The following is a 23321-nucleotide window of genomic DNA, read 5'->3' on the forward strand; positions in this document are numbered from 1 at the left end:
AAAGAGGGAGGCGGCGGAGGGGCGGCGGCGGAGGGGCGCGCTGTCCAAGGTCCTGAAGCAGCGGCGCACCCGCGACCGCCACCACGCACATGGGCAAGTGAGCCCGTCCCAAGTACAAGCACAGAAGGGCAAGAGACGAATCGAAGCCAACAAAGCCTTTAGTGAGCGAGTTCTCTTTCCCTGCGCTACCTTGGGCGGGCAGCCGGTCCAAAGTGTAGGCGAAGCCAGCATGGAGCAAGAGAAATATTTACCCGAGCTGATGGCTGAGAAGGATAGCTTAGACCCGTCCTTTGTTCATGCAATGCGCCTTTTGGCGGAAGGTAAGTCTTGGCTTTCCTCTCTTCGAGTCTGGCGGATTTTTGTTGGCGGATTGCTTGTTGCCATCCCCTCTGCCGAGGTTCCCTGTTGCCACCGCTGCTGCTTTCTGTGATTCGGTGCGGACTACACCGAGACGGGTTAAGGGCATAGAAACAGGCAGATCTATCCCCTTTAGGAAGAGAAAAGGAGAGCGCAGTTCTCTCTCTCTCTCTCTGGCATTCTTTCGGATCTACGCACAGGCAGAGAGGTTGCAGAGGCAGAGTCGGCTGAAACGGAAGGGCTGATTGCTTTAGAAATTGCAGGGCACCAGTAAGTCAGAAAGTGCAGGAGGGAAGAGACCGGGGAGTTCTGCCTTTTATGTGGCATCAGCGCACTGCTTTAGTTCTGACACTAAGGTCACCAGAATAGAAACCTGAGCAGGGAGGGATGCTGGATTTTGGCAGCATTTTGTCAAGTACAAGGCTAAGCAGAGCTGCTGACAGATTTCCGGAGAAACACTATACAATAAGCCGGGAATTTAGCGTCCACAGCAGAGCCTTGGGAGAACCCTCGTTCCTTTTGTAGATTAATCAGCAACAATTAGACATTTTGTGAAATGTAGCCCCGCTGATAACAAGAGGCATCGCTTTCAAGGAACGTTGCCTTGCAGTTGTATTTTGCAGATTTTGGATCGACTTTCAGAGATAACCTGCTCGGTCATGAATTAAAGCTTTGCATTTCGGAACGTGATGTTGCAACTTAGTAAAGAATGTCAGGGTGGCAACCATAATAATTCCTTATGGATTGTTTTCCTTATGGATTTATTTAATCGTTTTACATTAATAATGGATTTTGCCTCTTTATTAAAGAAACTACTACGGTCAGGGTCAGACTGAGTTGACAGGTGAAGTTTCCCCAGAAATGTATTTACACAAAGACAAAGGCAACAACCTCATTAAAGATCAATATCATGGTTTAAAAACAAAACAAAACAATACAAAACTCATTGCCATGGTCAGTTTCATATAGGAAAAGATGGGTTGTTACTGCAGTTATAATTTTGCAAAACTTTTATTTTACTTTACTAATGTTTGGATTCATTAACTTTAACAATTATATTCTTAGGTTCACTCTATTCTTGTGGAATATAAAATGGAGATCCATTTCAGAAATATCTGCTGAATTATTTCACTGGATAGTAGCTAATTAAAACTCTGTATAATGGTATAGTTTTATTTTGAAATTTGAGATATAGAACCAATAATATTTTAAAAATCTTCTTTGAACTTTTTGCCTAAGCATGAGTTCCATGCTACTAAATCTGCATAATCTATTTATCTTCTTTCCTTGTACATTAAGAATGATTATTTATTCTGTTTTGGGAACAGTGTCCTAATATTATTATTAAATTTATTTGCCACTGATTGTTTGAGGCAACTCTGAGCATCTATTATTGGAAAGGAATTCAGACAGTCACAAATAATATTGGTCAGCTGGTCATCAGGAAAACTATGATCAGATGTTCAAATGTAAATAACTACTCACTTTTTTTTTCAATGCTCATATATGGGCAAGCAAATATATTGCTTCAGTTGATTCTTTTTACAATTCCTTTACCTTAAAGATATAATTCAGCTGTCATTAAGCACATTATGTTAGCTCACAAATCATCAGGTCTTCTTAAATTATACATCTATAGGAGTCAGATTTACCAAAGTGTGCCTTTATAGAGGGTTTTTCTTTTAAAGCTCTGCAATCAATAAAATGTGTTTGTTTCCCTCCAATATTTTGTAGATGTAATTTGAACCTTTCCCAGCAGGGGGAAGTATCTACTGAGACACAATGTGAATCTCAAGAGAAGTGAAGAGGGGAGGTGGTGAAAAATGTAAGGGAATTAAAATATACAAGTAATTCAAAACTAGAAATAACAGGAAGACCATGAAAATAAATTCACATGTGACTTTCCTCTTCAAGGCTAGAGTTTCACTCTGAATGAATTAGAAGCTTTAATAAACTAATGCCATACTATTTTTTGCCCCCCTGAGTGTAGCTGTAGTTGAGCATATGTGAATATTAAAAAGAGACTAAGGTGAGCTGCCTCTGGAAGCCAGAGAGAATGCTAATGTGGGATTCACACCAGCTACCTGGCAACATCCTTCAAAACACCATCTGTCAAGGTTTTGGGAGTTCTGTAGGTTTCCACAGAACAAATGACAATTGGTGCAAACTTTCATTAAAGTGAGCATACAAAGAGTGGTATGAAATAGAGATACTGCAATGAGAATAATTCTGGTTGCAGACTATTCTTTGGAAAGCAGATTGTCCGTTTTAACGTACCATTCATTTACTGTCTGTCTGTCTGTCTGTCTGTCTGTCTAGCAATTGTATCAGCCCTTAAAAATGACACCTCTTACTACAATTGTGGCATTGATGTTGATTATTTGCTGTTATGGGTTGATAGACAGAAAAAGTAGAGCTTTAACTGAAGCTTCTTGCTGCGATGTGTTTGATTAAAGTATACAAGAAAGTCCTCATTGTTTTCGAGGTTTAGCATTTGCTTCAGTTTAAAAAGTATTTTTCGTCTTATTTCTTAATGCTTGGAAGTGAAAGTTAGACTGGATTATACTGAATTATTAAGGAAAGAAATCTTGGAATAAAGGAGAGAGAGAGAGAGAAAGAGAATAAGAAGACCTTCTATAGTTTCCTAGGGCTTCCAAAATTTGGAAGATATACCTTATCTTTTATGAATTGCATGGAATTAAATTTTAGTGATTAGATTTGTATAAAAACCTATAAAAATGTATTTGGCTGTCACTAAGGCAATGTTAACATATATATAAAGAAAGTTCAGAGTATTTAAGCAGCTAGTCTGTTACATTAATTACCATTCCTTTGCTGCCATAAAACCCTTCAGCATTCTTCCACATCCATCATAGTTTCACAAGTTTTGAGATTTTCCTATGTCAAACATATTGCAGGAATACACTGAAATAACGTCTAAGATAAACTACTAAGCTTATAAAAGGTACATTTTCCTGGGCGTAATTCCCACTGAACTGATTGGACAAGCTTCTGAATAATTTAATATTCAATATTTATTAATTCTGGCACATTTAATTGAGCAATCATAACAATAAAAAGTAGATACAGGAAATAATATGCATATTCTTAATTTTATGACCAAAATGTGAGGACCTCACTGAAAGAATCATTCTGAGTGTTAATAATGCAGACTGCTACACATCCTGTTGAGAAAAGCTCAATTGACTTTGTAGACTTATGTTTGAATAAACAAGGATGGGGTTTGAACATTGTTGTGATTCACAAAGAGCAAGCTGTATGCCATTTTTCATCTACTAGGCTCTTGTTTAATGTCCTGACAACAAAAGCAGTCCCTCCCAAGCCTCCTATTAGAAACCTAGTAATGTCACTATTGTCCAATCACAGCTGAGCAGAAGTAATAAAATATCCAGAGGCTCTAAATTCCACTCTAAAAGAACTCCTCCAGATGATTAAGCTGCCTTGTGCAATTTTAAAGTGGCCCTTTTAAAGTTCATTGTTTAACACAATTAATGTACAACCTTTCCACCTGGCAGGTTAAGAGATTATTTAGCCAAGTAGCTTCCAATAGCTATAACAAGTCTGAAGTATCTAGCAATATTTAAATGTCTTTCTTTATGTGCAATATTTTATTATTATAGCACTTAGGGCTACTAATCAAAGGCCAATTTTTTGTGTGTGCTTTAGAAACTTGCCTGGTATTGCACGAACGAGGGGAAAAAAGGGGGAGGAACTAATCTGAGAATGTGAATGGAAAATGTGTTTGGGGATTCATTAAAATGTGTTTGGTTAATGCAGGACAGTGGTGGCTTAATTAACAATATTTTTATCGTGTGGGCTTTTTTTTTTGTCTGACAAGTCTGTCTAGGGAAGGAAGGTGAAATGCAAAATTGTGGAAGAGGTGTGGGAATTTTGGGGTTCCCTGTGACCACTGTTGGATTCTGATTTTTTTTTTCCTGAATTTGGAGGGGAAAAAGGCTGAATAGTGATGAAGAAAATATTTTCAAATACATCCGTCCAACAAGCAATCTACTCTTTGCCATGTGTTTTTCTTTGGAGGGATATCACACACATTTACAGAAACATGCAAATAGGTCGTTCTCGACTTACAATCATTTATTTCGTGACTGTTTGAAGTTACAACAGGACTGAAAAAATTGACTTAGGACCATTTTTTACACTTACAACCATTGCAGCATCCCTATGGTCACGTGATCAAAAATCAGATGCTTGGCAACCAATATATATATATATTTATGACGGTGGCCATGTCCAAGAATCATACGATCGCTTTTTTCAACCTTCTGACCAGCAAAGTCAATGGAAAATCCCGATTCACTTAACAGTTGTTAAGTGTAACTTAACAATTGTAGTCGTTCACTTAACAATTGTGACAAGGAAGTTCGTAAAATGGGACAAAACTCACTTAACTATCCCAGTTAGTAATGGACATTTAGGGCTCAATTGCAGACTACCTATATATGAATATGAATATATCTATAAAGGTGACATGTTACATGTTTAGTTTGGAAGTTCTTTTCAATAGGTAGGGTTACCTGTTTACCAATGAGTCATTAGGTGATAGTTTACTAAGTGAAGAAATGTAATATTTGGATTAACCACAAGAATGCTCTCACTTTCATTATATTAATCCCAGATAATGTATTCATTCAGAGGAGTCGCTTTTGAACTGAATTTAACAAACGATGGATCCATTTACATTTACAAAGTTGCATGTATCCATTTATTTTGCACTAATATAATTATAGACTGATCAAGGATTAAACTAATTTTAGCTTGCTTATTGTAATGGTTGTTAAGCAAATATCTTTCGATGTGTTTTGAATGTACAGAGGGAGAGACTAGTCGTAAAGATTAAGGCATATGCAAATTGTGTGAAATAATATGATCTGTATACTCAGGCTTACATAAAGTCTTGACAGAGGATTAGCTAAGGGCAAATGATAGATTCCAGTGGTGACTCACTAGATCATTAGCCAATTTAGGGGAAAAATATATTCTAATTGTATAATGGTCCACATGTCAATTTAACTGATGTTATTGGAGTTAATGGGATAAAATCTGTTGCAAATTTAGGATCCATATTTTTCTTGATAAATGTTTAAAACCATGCTAGACATTTTTTTTAAAAAAACAAAAACCAGAGATATATTTGGAAAGTTGAAGACTTTTAATTTACTTAATTTAACATCTCCATTTCACATTGATTCTGGGTGACTCACAAACAAAAAGTTAAAAAAAGAAAGCCATGTATATAAAAGGAAAGGGCATACAACCAATTATGAAAATCAACCCCATTAACACCTTAGACCAGAAGGATAAAAAAAAAACCCACCATAAAATAAAATATGCAAAGGAACTTCACCATCATCCTAATACAAGGCCTGGAAGAAAAACCAAGTTTTTAAAAAAAAATTCCAAAAAAATTAACAGTAGGGATCTCTCTGGGGATATCATTAGCAGCATTTCTCTGCCCTGTCTCTCAAGGTCTTCCTTACATGGCATTATACGTTACCAAGGAGGCATACTTGAGGGGTCCAACAAGATAGCATTGCTTAATTAATGGGACCTGAAGTGTGTGCCCCTCTCGCTGACCTCATCCATGGGTGGAAACACATAGAGATAGGCAGCCTTTCAGGACAGACACACAGTGAATAAATTACAAAATAGGTACCATGGAAAATTTGTCTTTTCACATGGCAACGAACACAGTGGATCAACCTGTCATAAAATAACTATTCTCCAATAAGATTAACACATTAAAGAAGTTGCTATAAACTGATGGCCCCAGGGTTTTTTCTCAGCTTGTACTGCACCTCCTGATGTCACCCAAAACAAATTATTTTTTCTGATCTCACTGGTTAAAAAAAATTTGGATTGACATGCATCATTGTTGAGAAAGTATATTATTGTCCAGAGCAAAGGCAGGATGTCAGAAGAGCAGTATGAGTCAATACTTCTGCTTTGAGAAAAGCACTGGTCCTCCTTGCATAGTGAGGCACAGGTTTTGCATAGCAAAATCATACAAAGTAGATAAGCAGGTCAGAATTCTTCCCAGCACTACTGTAGACTAGAGTTGAATAACCAAGCAATTTTATTTAGCCTGAGTATTTTGATATATCTCTGTTTTTGAAATATAGCTATCAATGTGATGGCAACTAGGCATTTAGTAGGATGCATTTGTTTGATTTCCCTAACACTAATATAAAAAAACTCCAACCCTACTGCTTTGGAATTTTGTTTATTTTGACATGTTTGCTGTGGAATGCTTCTTAAATGAATTAACTTCAGAAGAATATCCAATGTTTTGCCATTAACTAGCATACAAATGATCCTTGAATTACAACCATTTGTTTAGTGAACATTCAAAGTTACAGTGGCACTAAAATAGCGACTTATGACTTTTTCACATTTATGACCATTGCAGCATCTCCATGGTCACATGATCAAAATTCAGACACTTGGCAGCTGATCATATTTATGATGGTGGCAGTGCCCCGGACTTAACTTTCTGACAAACGAAGTCAATGGGGAAGCCAAATTCACTTAACAACTGCACTGCAGTGATTCACTTAGCAACTGTGGCAAAAAAGGTCATAAAACAGGGCAAGACTCACTGAATAACTGATTGCTTAGCAATGGAGATTTTGGGCTCAATTGTGATTGTAAGTCATGGATCACCTGTACACCGCCTAGAATTTTCCTAGCATTAACCATGGATGTACTGTGGTTCAACTTTGGGTACGACTGTTCCACCATTACTGATACCTTAATCAAGGAACTTGATTAGTCGGGCGTTATCTTTTATGGAATAATTCAAGTGACTGTCTATATTTACATGATGATGTATAGACTGAACTTCTTTTTAAAACAACAGAAATCACCGTAAGTGTAAAAATGCAAACCAAAATTGTTTGGGGGGGCAATAAGTTGACTTTGTAAATATACAAATAGAATGAGACTATTGCCTTATACACTGTAAGCCGCCCTGAGTCTTTGGAGAAGGGCGGGATATAAATGTAAATTAAAAAAAAAAGGGTATTTATTTTTAATTTCATTTAAATATTTGAAGTAATAAGTGCATACTAATAGGGAATGTCAACTCTGGGTTCTGGAGGGATTTTTAGTATTTTTCACATAGCGAATATTAATATAGATCACAAATAATTGTCCCATAAGTGATATAAAGAGATTCTACTTGTGAAACTCGGTGCATTTTTGAAGACCCATAAGAGACTTCAGTTTGGGTGATTGGCTGTAGGCCAAACTCACCTTACATATCTCCAGTTAATTCAGTGAGCATATCAGCCTGGCAAAGGATTGTGCTCTGTGTACATGCAGCCTTTTGTTTTTTTACAAAAATCCTTTACAATGCTTACCTGTTCCTGGCTCACCATAACGGCAGGGAGAACCGCTTGTTTTCTATTGTTATCCAAACTGCCAAAATCCCAGCTGGCTTTCCTCCTTGTCATTTTTGACTAAAAGAGTCTTCATTTTTAGTTTTATTCAGAATCCATTAGTACTGAATAGAAAGAAGTCAAATAAATATTTTGACCGGCATCAATTTGAGGGATTTTGTTGTTGTTTTTCTAAAGCCTCACAAAAGCAGAGATGGAAGTGGAAGTGTAAAGAGAGGAAAATATTGGTGTGTGTGTGTGTGTGTGTGTGTGTGTGTATGTTTGTGAGTATATGGATTGTTAACCTGAACCATCTTAGTTTCATTCTTGATACTGTTGTCTATTATCTACTGAGGCTGTTTGGTCTAATGGTTAAGGCACCAGGCTTGAAACCAGGAAATGGTTGCTACCTTAGGCATGTAAGGCTGCTGGGTGATTTTAGGCCAGTCCCTCTTTCTCAGCCCAGCCCACCTCACAGGATTGTTATGGAGAAAACAGGAGGAGGAAGGAGTATTATGCATGTTCGCCATCTTCAGATAAGTATAAAATAATAAAGGTGGGATAAAAATCAAATAAACAAACAAAGGCATCAGAGGGATTAAAATTTGCAGGATAAAAATTGTTCTGGATCCCTCTTGCGTAAACATGATATATAATGCACTCCTTGGCAGGCTACGTTAGTCACTGAGCTTTGTAGCATGGACGGGCCTGGCTGATAGAAATACATTGAATTGCACAGTGTGAGGAAGGACGCAGTGATATTGGAAAACAGTGATTTTACAATAATAATTGAAGCAATAGGGAAAGAAGGAATTAGGTTGACATAGTGGAGTTTTTCTTCCTCTGGAATACCACACTGCACAGCCTCATCTTATATCCAGTATTATCTATATTTTTCAAACTATAAGACATACCGGAGGATAAGGCATACCAAGATTTCAAACAAGAAAAAAAAAGTTTTTGCCCTCCCCAGCCCCCAGGAGCATTCTGCAGGCCTCCCCAATCCTCTGTGCGTTTGATGTGCAGAGGTTTGGGAGGCCTGCAGAGTTCTCCTGGGGGTTGCGTTGGGCAAAAATGCACCCATTTTTGTGAAAAATGGGCCCATTTTTGGCCTCCCAAACCCCCCATGTGTCACATTTTTGCCCTCCCCAGCCCCCAGGAGCATTCTGCAGGCCTCCCCAATCCTCTGTGCGTTTGATGTGCAGAGGTTTGGGAGGCCTGCAGAGTTCTCCTGGGGGTTGCGTTGGGCAAAAATGCACCCATTTTTGTGAAAAATGGGCCCATTTTTGGCCTCCCAAACCCCCCATGTGTCACATTTTTGCCCTCCCCAACCCCCAGGAGCACTCTGCAGACCTCTCAACTCCTCTGCACATCCCGTTTTTGCAAAAAACAGGCCTGTGTTTGGTGAAAACATAAGGTGGTCAATCATCCTCCTTTAGGGAGGACACTTCTTTTGTAAGTTCTGTCCTCTCTCAAAAAGTCTCCTCCTACATGTCCTCCTTTTCGATATTTGAAGACAAATCTATAAATCTCCGTATTCGATCAATGCCAATCCGATCCATTGCGTGTGATGTGACGTATTTGTATTTGACATGACGATTCATCAAGGCTCGGTACAGTGCAGTGAGATGCGATTATGAGACACATGCGCTCTGCACAAGAGAATTGTTTTGAGAGAGAGTGCCATGTGCAAGAGTGCACCGCGCACAAGTGGCTTTGTTTACTTCTTACCGAAACACAACACGGCACACATGCACGCATTAGACTCACTTCTTTCTAAGCGAATATTCAATCATACACAAGTGAGCACAATAATTCACATTTTATTAATTCATTATCTATTTAATAATTTCCAAAAATGTATAATTTTATTTACAAGTTTATTTATTCAATGAAAAAATACTTATTTAAATAATAATTAATAGGCATGTAAGCATAATTACAATATAAAATATTGTTACAAATGTTTTTCATTATGCATTTATCATATTATAGAGTATTCTGTATTATTGTTGCAATGAATAAAATGTTCTTCAATTTATTTGTGTCCTTCTCGTTGTAAAAAAATTGGTCACCTTAGAAAGTGTGCAGGGCAGGGTTTCGGGAGGCCAAAAATGGCTGTGTTTGGTGTATCACACACACCAATATTTCCACCCTCTTTTTGTGTATGTGCGGGGGAGAGTGCATCTTATACTCCAGAAACTATGGTAGTTTTGTGATAAGGGAAAATAAAGTTCCGGTAGCAAGGGTGTTTCCTTATTTTTAGTAATTCTCTCCACTGCAGTTCCAATTTACAGAGAGACTGGCACAAAATACAATCATCTGAACAAGCAACACATTTTTGCTAAACTTGGGAGCTTATAAGAAAATATAAGTAGTCCTTGACTTACAACCATTCATTTAGTGACCGTTGAAGGTTACAAAAGCACTGAAAAATGTCACTTATGACGGTTTTCCACACTGGCAACTGTTGAAGCATCCCCATGATCACGTGATCAAAATTGAAAGACTGGGCAACTGACTCATATTTATGACGGTTGCGCTGTCTCCAAGTCGTATGACACCCTTTCGCAACCTTCTGACAAGCAAAAGTCAACGGGGAAGCCAGAGCCACTTAACAACCGATTCACTAATTTAAAACTGCAATGATTCACTTAACAACTGTGGCAACAAAGGTCATAAAGTGGAGCAAAATTCACTTAACAAATGTCTGGCTTAGCAACAGAAATTTTGAGCTCAATTATGGTCATACGTTAAGAACTACCTGTATGAACATCTCCCAGCTATATATTTCTTGGAATACACCAGTGGTGGGTTGCTACTGATTCTCTCCAGTTCAGGAGAGCCGGTAGCGGAGATGTTGAAGTGACAGTGAACCGCTTCGCTCCAACCGTCATCTGGGCCCTCCCGCCCGCCCCTGCGCTATACTTACCTTTATTCCTGCGTTTTTAGCCCAGCTGAAAGACGCGGCAGAGCAGATTGCAATGCCTCAACTGTTCAGCCAGTTAATTCAGCCGATCGTGTGCAAAGCGCATGCGCGCAAGCGAACTGGTGGTAATACTGGTTAGAACCCACTACTGGAATACACACTTCACTTGTTTCAGGGGGACACACGTGCAAACAGCCTGCTTCAGATTGCTTTCTTAACTAGTTTTACTATTAACCAAAGAATGAACATCCTGCAGTGTGAGGGGAAAAAAGAGGCACCTAATTAGAGGAAACAAAGAAAAATCAGCTTTCACTCTCCCCTATGGCCCTGGATTTGCTGAGGCGGTAGAGGCTGGCTGAAGCATGGGAAAAAATATAGACCTGGCTATGGGAAGTAATTAAAAATTAGGAGCCATGCTCAGCTGTTTCTTTCTCTTCTTGTTCTGATCATCCTTCTCTTTATTTCCCCTCCTCCTTTGGTTCCTCCTGGGAGAAATCTCATTAACAAATTGTAATAATTATCCGTAAAGAAGGATACCTTGAAGGATGGGTAAAAAAAAAAAAATTAAAAAGGCCCTGAGAAGGAAATGAGAGTCCGGTGGAATGGTAGAAGCAGTTGGAAGAAAAAAAATATATTCAGTGGTATGGCAAATGGAATGAAGATAATCAGAAGGTTCTAAATGAAAAGCAAATGCAAATGTAGTGAAAGTTATAAAAATGCAAATTTATGGGGTTTTTTTTGGTGTGTTTTTTTTATGGAACTCTGGAAGAGTCTACTGCAGTTTGATTAATGGTGATGGACAAAGATAGCTGCCAGTAAAGTTTGTAAATAGTTTGTCACTTAATTCCTTTAATTTCAACCGTTGGAAGCCAGTTTCATTTAAGATTGCTAACTTTTGGCGGAAGCTGCAACTATACAATATTTCTATTACTGTTTGGCATAGTGTGTGATTTACACACGCGTATATTTTAGAGGGGAAAAAAAATAAAATTCCAATTTCTATCACATTGATGTTGTCACAGATACATAACTTCAAGATGAAATTACTAAATGTTTTTGAGACATTGTGATTAGATTAGGGACATTAAGTGCTTTTGAACTTTCTATTTTAAGAGGTAAAAGAAAATTATATTTCTCTTTACATTCCTTTACTGTGTAAATTAAGCATTTTTAATCCTTTATTTATTTATTAGATACATACCTTCTGGTCTTCTTTTTTTTTAAAAAAAACAAACAATTGAAAATTACACTGAACTAAATTAATCTGATGATCACTTACATTTCCATTTTCAAAATCTTAATTATGCTACTACTACCTGTTAATGCAAAATTTAACCACTCCTTGCATTTGGACTTTGTTTGTAGTACAAGTTTAGTGACTTAGAATTTAAAAAAAAACAGCAAAAAGATTTTTTTTTTATTTTGGAAAATTAAGAATGAATTAAAGGTCCAGCTGTATTTGAAAGAAGAGTTTGAAATTAAATTGTCAAGATAAGAATCCTTCCCATGGAAAATTGCTGTGATTCGGATTCCTTAGGAGGGAGAAAGGGTGGGACTTTGAATGTTGGATGCTAGAGAAGAAACTAAAGATTATAATTAAAGGAGAAAAATACTTAAAGTCAACTTGTTAACCCATAATGGAGGAAAATACTTTAACATTGGATGTTTTGAAGGATATTTGTGTAACAAAAGACTCAAAAGTTAATTCTGAGAATGTGTGTCACTATAGATAAATGATGTGTAAACAATGTTACAGAAATGGAACAAGCTGTACCAGACAAGACTAAAATTGATTTGAATGTGGATGGCAAGTATATCATCTTTTTCCATATCACTCTTATAGCTTATCATTTTTTAAATCTACATTCAAATCAATATCAATCATGTCTGGTAGAGCTTCTTGCTTTGGATTTATATAAAAAAATGTGTTAAAGTTTTGAAGGACATTCTGAGAACAGCAAAGTAGAAATGAAAAGAAATCACGTTCCAGGACATTTTTTGAAAAGAATAAAAGCCAGTGTTGTTAAAAGTACAGGGAAGGAATATAAAGTTGGTTTCTATTAAAGTTGACACATTATTTTTGGTAACCCTTAATGGACTCTTGTTGACAAGGAATGAATAGCACTTAGACTTGTATACCTCTTCACAGTGCTTTACAGCCCTCTCTAAGCAGCTTACCAAGTCAGCATATTGCCCCCCAACAATCTGGGTCCTCATTTTACCCACCTCGAAAGGATGAGTCAGCCTTGAACCGGTGAGAATCAAACTGCTGAACTGCTGGCAGTCAGCAGAATTAGCCTGTAATACTACATTCTAACAACTGTGCTACTACAGCTCATGGTGTTTTCCATATTGTTTATAGTTATGAAATGGGATATGATGAAAATTTGATATATTTTAAGAAAGGGTAGTTGTTTATACTTGTTGTGATGAAGGGGGAAAACTTGTTCCTTTATTTTTTCTTTTTTTTCTTTTCTATACTGTCTCCTTTTTCTATTTTTACTCACATTTTTAGTTTGTATTGGTTTTTTTAATCTTTTCAATTGCAATCTTCAATAATTTTATTATACAAAAGACTCTTATTTATCTCTTCCTTCTAATCAGATATCAAATCTCAGACTCACTAAATGAACAAGCTGGGACTGTGATAGGCTGCTACTACTACACATTTACAATAAAAGCAATAGCAGCTCAAACATTATCAAGCTAACAATAACCGCTTTCTGCTCAGAAGGAGGTCACTTGGGGAAACATGAGACTTGTAATATAGAGCCATCTGAATAATATTGATCGGAATGAAGATACATCACCCTTTATTAAATTTACCTTTGCAGTGGCTGTCAGAACCCTTATGCTTCATGGTTAAATTTATTCCTTCAGTGCTTCTTCAGACTCCTCTATTGAAACACATATTGCATCTGATGTGCAGCACTCTTATTGCATATTTCTGAGAAAATGCCATCCTGGCTCTTGTGTTTTTCCAAAAGCACATTTTAAATTTTGCGTCTTGCCATCTATGGAACTGGTACTCTGAGTTCAGAACCCACCTGCTGCCACCTCCATATCTAGGTCTGGAAGATTGTGTTAGTGTGCCACAGGATCCGAGAACATGATTGTGTTGCAAAGCATAATAGCAACGCAATAACAGGCTGCTGATCCTTGTTGCTGACTACCATGCTAAATGCTCCATTGGGGTATTTAAAGCTACAGACAGCATTTTACCAGGGCCCCCATAAAACTCAGGAAGCTTTCTCAATATTTCTAAGCAGTTTCTTTTAATGGATAACTTGAGAAGATCCAGATTAAGTTAATAGAAGAAAAAAAAGGAAATAAAATTTCTGTGTCAGTGACTGGATCTCAAGGGAAAAAGCGATACTGTTTTCCTCTCTTCCAGTGCTTTGTATTAGAATTGGACATTGGACTAAAGCAATTGCTTTGAGATGAGTTGGAATGATGACTGATATCCATCAAGTAGCTCATATATCTATATCCTAGTCACAGCCATTCTCCAAATGCATGGTTGGAGACAGAAAGCTTGACTCTTGGACTGTAAATATATTCCAAACAAAATTATAGGCACAGAACTTAGAATAGAATAGAATAGAATTTTTATTGGCCAAGTGTGATTGGACACACAAGGAATTTGTCTTGGTGCATATGCTCTCAGTGTACATAAAAGAAAAGATACCTTCATCAAGGTACAACACTTACAACACTTAATGATGGTCATAGGCTACAATTAAGCAACCAGGAAACAATCAATAGCAGTATAAATCATAAGGATACAAGCAACAAAGTTACAGTCATAAATGGAAGGAGATGGGTGATGGGAACGATGAGAAAATTAATAGTAGTGCAGATTTAGTAAATAGTTTGACAGTGTTGAGGGAATTATTTGTTTAGCAGAGTGATGGCGTTCGGGAAAAAACTGTTCTTGTGTCTAGTTGTTCTGGTGTGCAGTGCTCTATAGTGTCATTTTGAGGGTAGGAGTTGAAACAGTTTATGTGAGGGATGTGAGGGATCTGTAAATATTTTCACCGCCCTCCTTTTGACTCATGCAGTATACAGGTCCTCAATGGAAGGCAGGTGGGTAGCTATTGTTTCTTCTGCAGTTCTAATTATCCTCTGAAGTCTGTATCTGTCTTGTTGGGTTGCAGAACCAAACCAAACAGTTAAAGAGATACAGATGACATTGAATTGTTGTTGTTGTTGTTGTTGTTGTTGTTCAGTCACTAAGTTGAGTCTGACTCTTCACAGCCCCATGGACTATAGCATGCCAGAACCCCCTGCCCCCCACTGTCTCCCTGGACCTGCCCAAACTCATGCTCACTGTGTCAATGACACTCTATAACCATCTCATCCTTTGCCCTCCCCTTTTCTTTTTGCCTTCAATCTTTCCCAACTTCGGGGTCTTTTCCAATGAATCCTCTCTTCTAATTAGGTGGCCAGAGTATTTCAGCTAAAGCTTCAGTATCTGTCCTTCCAAAGAATAGTCAGGATTATTTACTGACTATTTAGGAAATACACGGAATACCAAAATAGTACTGAACCCAGTCACTGAACCCAGTTCAACGTGGACAATGTGAAACATTTTCAAGTAAAATTTATTCAAGCTGGAGAACTACACTGAAAGCCATGGAAAGCCCCATAGATTTTATTGGATTCTCCATTCCTAGATGCAATTGAGAGTCAATTGGAGTAACTGAGCACAGTCATATAAAAACGGAACAAGGAATTGAAGGACAATGCCTATTACTGACTGAAATCATAATTATCCTCAAGTAAGTCACACTTAGCATAAAAATAAAACTCTTGATGCATTACTAAGTATTCTTTTATTATTTTTCAAGATCTATATTAAGAAACAGCATCCATAACTTAAAATGGCATCAAAATATGGCTTAAATGAATTCTTTCCTTTTATATGCACAAGGAGTACATTTTAACCCACTTATCTGGAACAGCTAAATTCAAACACGTACCTAGCTAGGATCCTATCGACCATGAAGTGCATCATTACCTAGTTTCATTTCAACATCTGTGCCTAGGCGTAAGATGATTTTGCAGGGCAGTGGTGGAATTTATGATGCTAAGCAAGAGTGCTTAGTAGGCTGCTCAACTAGGCTTTGGAATAGGTTGAAGATATGTGTGGGTAGGAATGCTGGAACAGATCCAAATAATGCTGAACTAGCTGTTCTCATTGTGTAATATGGGGCTCCGCACTTCTGCATGTAAATATTTTCTCAGTTGAAGGTCTGTTTTATTGCTTTGATAAAACTAGCATTCTGTCCCAGATTTCGAATGAGTCCCTGACTTCAGTTTCCTTGTTTATTTGGGTTGTCTAAATTTATTCATGACACGAAGTCATTCTTACTTCCATGCTATCTTCGATCGGCTATTGAGTAAATTATGAAAAGATTAACAGCTGTAAATCTGTGCTATTCTGGCATCCAAATCAGAATAGTTGTGAGTGGTAAGATGATATGAGATAAGATAAGGTAAGATAAGATAAGATAAGATAAGATAAGATAAGATAACCTTTACTGTCACTTTTTTCTATGAACACACTGGCACACATTAAAAATGAAATTCTGATGCCCAGTCTCAAAAGAAAATAATATATAACCATACACATACATGCACACACATATACATACATACATACATACATACATACATACATACATACATACACAAAGACAGGCAGACAGACAGATCTGCAAACCATCTTCAAAACTCATAAACATGGCTCATGTACATATGATCTAAGGCAGGGTTGTCAAACTTGCAGCCCTTGGGCGGATTCGTCACACGCTGGCCATGCTCACCCCGGGTTTAGCGATGGGGGAAAAAGTTGTGATACGTCATGTGATGACAATGTGTCATCGCGAGTTTGACACCTCTGATCTAAGGAAAGCTATGAATAACCTTATATGGGGCCCTTCTGGTCTAGACACTGAGCAGAATACAAGTGTGAAAATCTATACGAGCATGGGGTTGGACTAGATGATCTCCGAGGTCCCTTCCAATTCTATTATTCTATGTTTTATGTTCTAGATCAGGAATGCCAATTTTGGGGGGATGCTAGGCATATTTAGGAAAGGCTATGAGAGTTCTCACAGTATGATTGTCATAGAAAATGACTGTCTGGGTACATTAGCTAGAAGATGAGCTTGTGAGCTTGCTATCGAATGTCTCCTCTACTCCCCACCATCACTTCTAGATTCACTTTGTCTCACAACGCACAGGCCATTTTTAAAAAGTTTTTTAAAGTTAAACCAGATCAATTAATGAGAATAACAATGATGTTGGCTTGCAATTAAAAGCAGTTTGAAAAATAATTGTCAGATGCAGCAGAGAATGGCTACCTAGAAGGCACTTCTTGGCATACCATGGTCTAGGCCAGACTTCTGTCTGGGATCCCTGATATTGATTATAATTCTCCCACTGCTTCATTCTTTTGGTATGGAACTATCTGCCTCTCCTTTCTATTACCAGCTAAGATCCTTTCTGAATTATTAGCTTCCATAGCAATGCATCTAATTCTTTCTGAATTATATTCCCACACCTTTAGTAATTATTCCCACACCTTTAGTAATTATTCCACACTTTTAGTAATTATTCCCACACCTTTAGACAGCAAAGAATGTTCTTTCTGCGCAAACTCAGTAAGCTCAAACTGCCCAAGGAGCTGCTGATCCAATTCTACAGAGGAATTATTGAGTCTGTCATTTGCACCTCTATAACTGTCTGGTTCGGTTCTGCAACCCAACAAGAAAAACACAGACTTCAGAGGATAATTAGAACTGCAGAAAAAATAATTGCTACCAACCTGCCTTCCAATGAGGACCTGTATACTGCACGAATCAAGAAGAGGGCCGTGAAAATATTTACAGACCCCTCGCATCCTGGACATAAACTGTTTCAACTCCTACCCTCAAAACGACGCTATAGAGCACTGCACACCAGAACAACTAGACACAAGAACAGTTTTTTCCCGAAGGCCATCACTCTGCTAAACAAATAATTCCATCAACACTGTCAAACTATTTACTGAATCTGCACTACTATTAATCTTCTCATAGTTCCCATCACCAATCTCTTTCCATTTATGACTGTATGACTATAACTTGTTGCTGGCAATCCTTATGATTTATACTGATATATTGACCATCAATTGTGTTGTAAATGTTGCACCTTGATGAATGTATCTTTTCTTTTATGTACAATGAGAGCATATGCACCAAGACAAATTCCTTGTGTGTCCAATCATACTTGGCCAATAAAAATTCTATTCTATTCTATTCTAATTATCCATCTTTGTGTCTGCAGGCTACATCATAGAGAGGATGTTCATATATGTGCTTATCTATATATAAGGAGTCCTTAATACTCTTTGAGCTTGGATGTTTTCTTGCAGATGTTTTATTAGCCAAGCTAAGTAACATTGTCAGAGTTAGTAAAGAATAGGATTTGCTCTCAGTTTATATTTTAGTGGCTTGCCCTGTCAGTCGTCAGTTTGCACTGCCTCAGTTTGCAGTGAGAGTAAATCTATTCCTTCCTAGGACTGATGACGTTGCTTAGTTTGGTAATGAAACATCTACAAGAAAATATCCAAGCTCAAAGAGTATCAAGGACTCCTATAGAATCGGTAGTAAAACCGGCGGGATGCTGACCCTGACATCATTAGGAAGCTTCTGCGCATGCGCAGAAGCGCGCATGTACGCACACACATGCAAGCGGCCCCATTGCAAACCGGTAGTAAAGGTAAGTAGAACCCACCCCTGGGTGTGGGAATATAATTCAGAAAGAATGAGATGCACTGCTGTGGAAGCTAACAATACAGAAAGGCATGTTAGCTGAGAAGAAAAAGGAGAGGCAGATGGTTCCTCTCATTTCAAACCTACACTACAACTATCTCTTTTATTGGTTATCTATATATTTATACAGTATTAGATGAACTATGTGATAAGCAACAGAAATATTTATGATGATGATGACCCAAGAGTAGTCTGGTCATAGAGAAATAGTACTCACAAAAATATCAAGAATTTGGAGATTATTCTGCCAGCTTTAAAAAAAAAGTTGCAAACACTATAACTGTGTGGCACAGACTTCAGGGACGCTGCCAGCGACTGAGGCGAAGTCTGAAGATAAACATCTTCATTAGTAAATGTTACAACTTGGATCATATTCTTAGCTTTGCTGCCACTTTGATAATATGTTCTGCAGCCCACAGATGGTCTGTTTCATTTCCAGAGGAACCCCAGCAATTTAATATTTTGGAGAGTGCCAGGTGAAAGCCAGCATGAAAATCAGCAGAGTAGGAATGGGTTTCCATTTCCAGTACAGATGGTGGGACTAAATTAATTGTTGGAAGAACTAAAATAATTATATCTTAGCTTGAAACTTAGTTTAAAAGAGAGGACTTTTGATTCAGAAGTTCAGAAAGCCTATTCATAGGAAGATTGCTTAGTAGGTATTGATTATATATTTTCATATTAATTTACATACTGCTATCCTTTGGAATTCTTGGCAGCTCACAATAAAATCCAAGAGCATATTACAAGATCTCATTAAAATGTAAGATTAATAAAAAAGATAAACTGTGTCTAGAGGTTGGTTGAAGAGAAACAGATAGAAGTTGCTAATCCTAGCAGGATGGCATTTGCTTCTTCAGAAGTTGAGTCCAGGACAATACCAGCTTTGATTCTCAGTGGAATTTGCTCAAGCAGAAATAGCTGATTGATCATCTTGAAGATTTTCCTGGACTCTCAAATTCTATTTATTTATTTATTTATTTATTTATTTATTTATTTATTAATCGTATTTATATACCGCCCTATCTCCCGAAGGACTCAGGGCGGTTCACAGGCCAATAAAAACACATAAATACAGATTAAAATAACAATTAAAAAACTTATTCTAAAAGGCCGAATGTTTAAAAACAATATAAAAAATAAAACCCATTTAAAACCAATAAATTTAAAATCTAATCCAGTCCTGCGCAGATTAATAAGTGTGTTTTAAGCTTGCGACGGAAGGTTCGGAGGTCCGGAAGTTGACGAAGTCCTGGGGGGAGTTCGTTCCAGAGGGTGCGAGTCCCCACAGAGAAGGCCCTTCCCCTGGGCGTCGCCAGACGACACTGCCTCGCTGACGGCACCCTGAGGAGTCCCTCTCTGTGAGAGCGCACGGGTCGGTGAGAGGTATTCGGTAGCAGTAGGCGGTCCCGTAAATAACCCGGCCCTATGCCATGGAGCACTTTAAAGGTGATTACCAAGACCTTGAAGCGCACCCGGAAGGCCACAGGTAGCCAGTGCAGTCTGCGCAGGATAGGTGTCATACGGGAGCCACGAGGGGCTCCCTCTATCACCTGCGCAGCCGCATTCTGGACTAACTGCAGCCTCCGGATGCCCTTCAAGGGGAGCCCCATGTAGAGAGCATTGCAGTAATCCAGGCAAGACGTCACGAGGGCGTGAGTGACCGTGCATAGGGCATCCCGGTCTAGAAAGGGGCGCAACTGACGCACCAGGCGAACCTGGTAGAACGCTCTCCTGGAGATGGCCATCAAATGATCTTCCAGAGACAGCCGTTCATCCAGGAGGACGCCCAAGTTGCGCACCCTCTCCATCGGGGCCAATGACTCGCCTCCAACAGTCAGCCGTGGACTCAGCTGACTGTACCGGGATGCCGGCATCCACAACCACTCTGTCTTGGAGGGATTGAGCTTGAGCCTGTTTCTCCCCATCCAGACCCGTACGGCTTCCAGACACCGGGACAGCACTTCGATAGCTTTGTTGGGGTGGCCCGGTGTGGAAAAGTACAGCTGGGTGTCATCCGTGTACAGCTGGTACCTCACACCGAAGCCACTGATGATCTCACCCAGCGGCTTCATATAGATGTTGAACAGAAGGGGCGAGAGAATCGACCCCTGCGGCACCCCACAAGTGAGGCGCCTCGGAGCCGACCTCTGCCCCCCTGTCAACACCGTCTGCGACCGATCGGAGAGATAGGAGGAGAACCACCGATAAACGGTGCCTCCCACTCCCAATCCCTCCAACCGGCGCAGCAGGATACCATGGTCGATGGTATCGAAAGCTGCTGAGAGGTCTAATAGGACCAGGGCAGAGGAACAACCCCTATCCCTGGCCCTCCAGAGATCATCCACCAATGCGACCAAAGCCGTCTCCGTGCTGTAACCGGGCCGGAAACCGGACTGGAACGGGTCTAGATAGACAGTTTCATCCAGGTGTAAGGGAAACTGATATGCCACCATACTCTCTACAACCTTCGCCGCGAAGCGAAGGTTGGAGACCAGACGATAATTACCTAAAACAGCCGGGTCCAGGGAAGGCTTCTTGAGGAGGGGCCTCACCACCGCCTCTTTCAAGGCGGCCAGAAAGACACCCTCCACCAAAGAAGCACTCGTAATCGCCTGGAGCCAGCCTCGTGTCAACTCCTGAGTGGCCAGCACCAGCCAGGAGGGGCACGGGTCCAGTAAACACGTGGTGGCATTCAACCTACCCAACAACCTGTCCATGTCCTCGGGAGCCACAGGGTCAAACTCATCCCAAACAATGTCACCAAGACCACCCTCAGACGTCTCACCTGAGTCACCGCAATTTTGGTCCAAACCGTCCCGAAGCTGAACGATTTTATCGTATAGATAACCGTTAAACTCCTCAGTACGTCCCTGCAATGGGTCATCCCGCTCCCCCTGGTGAAGGAGGGAACGAGTCACCCGAAATTCTGCTGGAGCAGCAGGCAGAAGCTGAACTGTCTTCTGAACTGTCTTGCTGAACTGTCATTCAGTGTGCTACTCATGACCGTTCCTAGCATTGGAAATGTTGGCAGCCATCACTCATGGCATAATCTACTCATGGCTGGACTGCTATAATATGATTGATCTATATGGGGCTGCCCTTGGAGGCCTTGAAAAACCATACATGGTTCAAAATAGAATTGCCATATAACTCAGCAAAGCCATATAACACCAGTCTAGCTGGAAATTCACAGGACCCGTGATGGTGCAGTGGTTAGAAAGCAGTATTGTAGGTTGATTCTATCCACTGCCAGGAGTTTGATCCTGATCGGCTCAAGGTTGATTCATACTTCTGAGGCTGGTATAATGAGGAGCCCGATTGTTGGGACCGATATGCTGACATTGTAAGCTGCTCAGAGTGCTGTAACACAATATGGAGCAATATATAAGTTTAAGGGCTGTTACTATTACTATAGTTTCATGGATTGCCAATTTATTCACAATCAGTTCAAAGTTATAGTTATTATCTTTAAACTTTCATCCATGTCTTGGGGCCTGATTATCTGTAGGACCACTTATTCCAAATGGAGTCTACCCATCGAGGTCTCTCTGCAGAGGAAGAGGATTTTGGGGACGGGTATTTTCTGCAGGAGCACCCCTTTTGTGGAACATCCTGCTATTGGATATAAGATTTGTGGATTCCAGATTCCTGGAATTCAGGAAGTTGTTAAATGTATAGCTCTTCCCTGTTAGTCCCTGTTTGGGACTACGAAGGGAGAAGGGGATGTATGTAAGATCAGTAGAGGCACTGTTAACATAATATGTAATTATTGATTGACTAGTATGAGATGGAATTTATATTAGGATCATATTATTTATTTTCTTTGTGTCGGTTTGCATTTTTGATTATATGTTTGCTTATATATTCACATCATCTAAAGTGATGTCAAAGCAGAGGAGAGAGAGACAGACAGAGAGAGAGAGAGACTGACTGACTGATGGTCTAGGGATAAATTTGTAGTAAAATAACTCTAGGGCCAGAGATTTCTCATATATGCAAAGTCTTGCACAAAATCTTGCACAATGTCTTGAAAAGTTCATTAAAGTAGCTAGACAGCATCCCATGCATTCTTTATTGACTTTGCTTTGCAAGTTACCTCTCAACACATTATTGTGCTACGCTATAAGGAATGTCCTTTTAATACATTTACAACTCTTTGGTCAATATGAGGAAGAGATGGAGGATAACAATGATCATGATGACTAATACTTTAGTATATGTGAATATTACCTCACAGTATGTTAATCTTTGTGGTAGGTAGCAATTGACAGTTCATTTTCAATCACGTACGATGTATAAATCTGTGTATATCTTGTATTGTTTCTGATCCACTGCACCTTCTTCCCAACATGAGCTTCTAGCTTTATTTTCAACCTGCAGTAATAACTCCTCTCTCTCAGGAAAAAATAAACAAATCAACTGTATGTTCTGCAAGGTTCAAATCTGCAAATCCTGGTTATCATTCTCAATCTCATTTCCCATTTCCCAAAAGTGTGAGCCAAGGCCAAAAGAGAAGCAGAAATGACTGGAGACAGAGCACCCCTGATGTTTTCACTTTCCATTCAGAATTTGGCTCCTTTTACTAAGGGTGCTGAAGAGAAACAAAGCCTTAACCAGTGAATAGCAGCCAATACTTTATATGGCAAGGACAACTCCTGACAGAAGAGAAGTAGAAATTAACTTACTGTGACACACAGATTAAGGATTGTAAACGGTTTATTCTAAAATAAACAAAGTGAATGCTGTTTTACGACTCAAGGCAGTTTGTAAAGAACATATATACTGTTGTGACAA

The 23321-nt window shown here is 39.1% G+C and overlaps 1 protein-coding gene across 1 annotated transcript in view; it reads left to right on the forward strand.

The window, feature by feature from the left end:
- Positions 1-229: 229 nt before the first annotated feature.
- The window catches only part of KHDRBS2 (KH RNA binding domain containing, signal transduction associated 2), a 460211-nt gene continuing 437119 nt past the window's right edge, over positions 230-23321 (forward strand). The window contains exon 1 of the mRNA XM_058176635.1: positions 230-320. Within this exon, the coding sequence (XP_058032618.1) occupies positions 230-320 (91 nt within the window). The remainder of the gene's footprint in view (positions 321-23321) is intronic.

Source organism: Ahaetulla prasina, chromosome 1 (assembly GCF_028640845.1).
Source record: "Ahaetulla prasina isolate Xishuangbanna chromosome 1, ASM2864084v1, whole genome shotgun sequence".
Taxonomy (NCBI): Eukaryota; Metazoa; Chordata; class Lepidosauria; order Squamata; family Colubridae; genus Ahaetulla; species Ahaetulla prasina.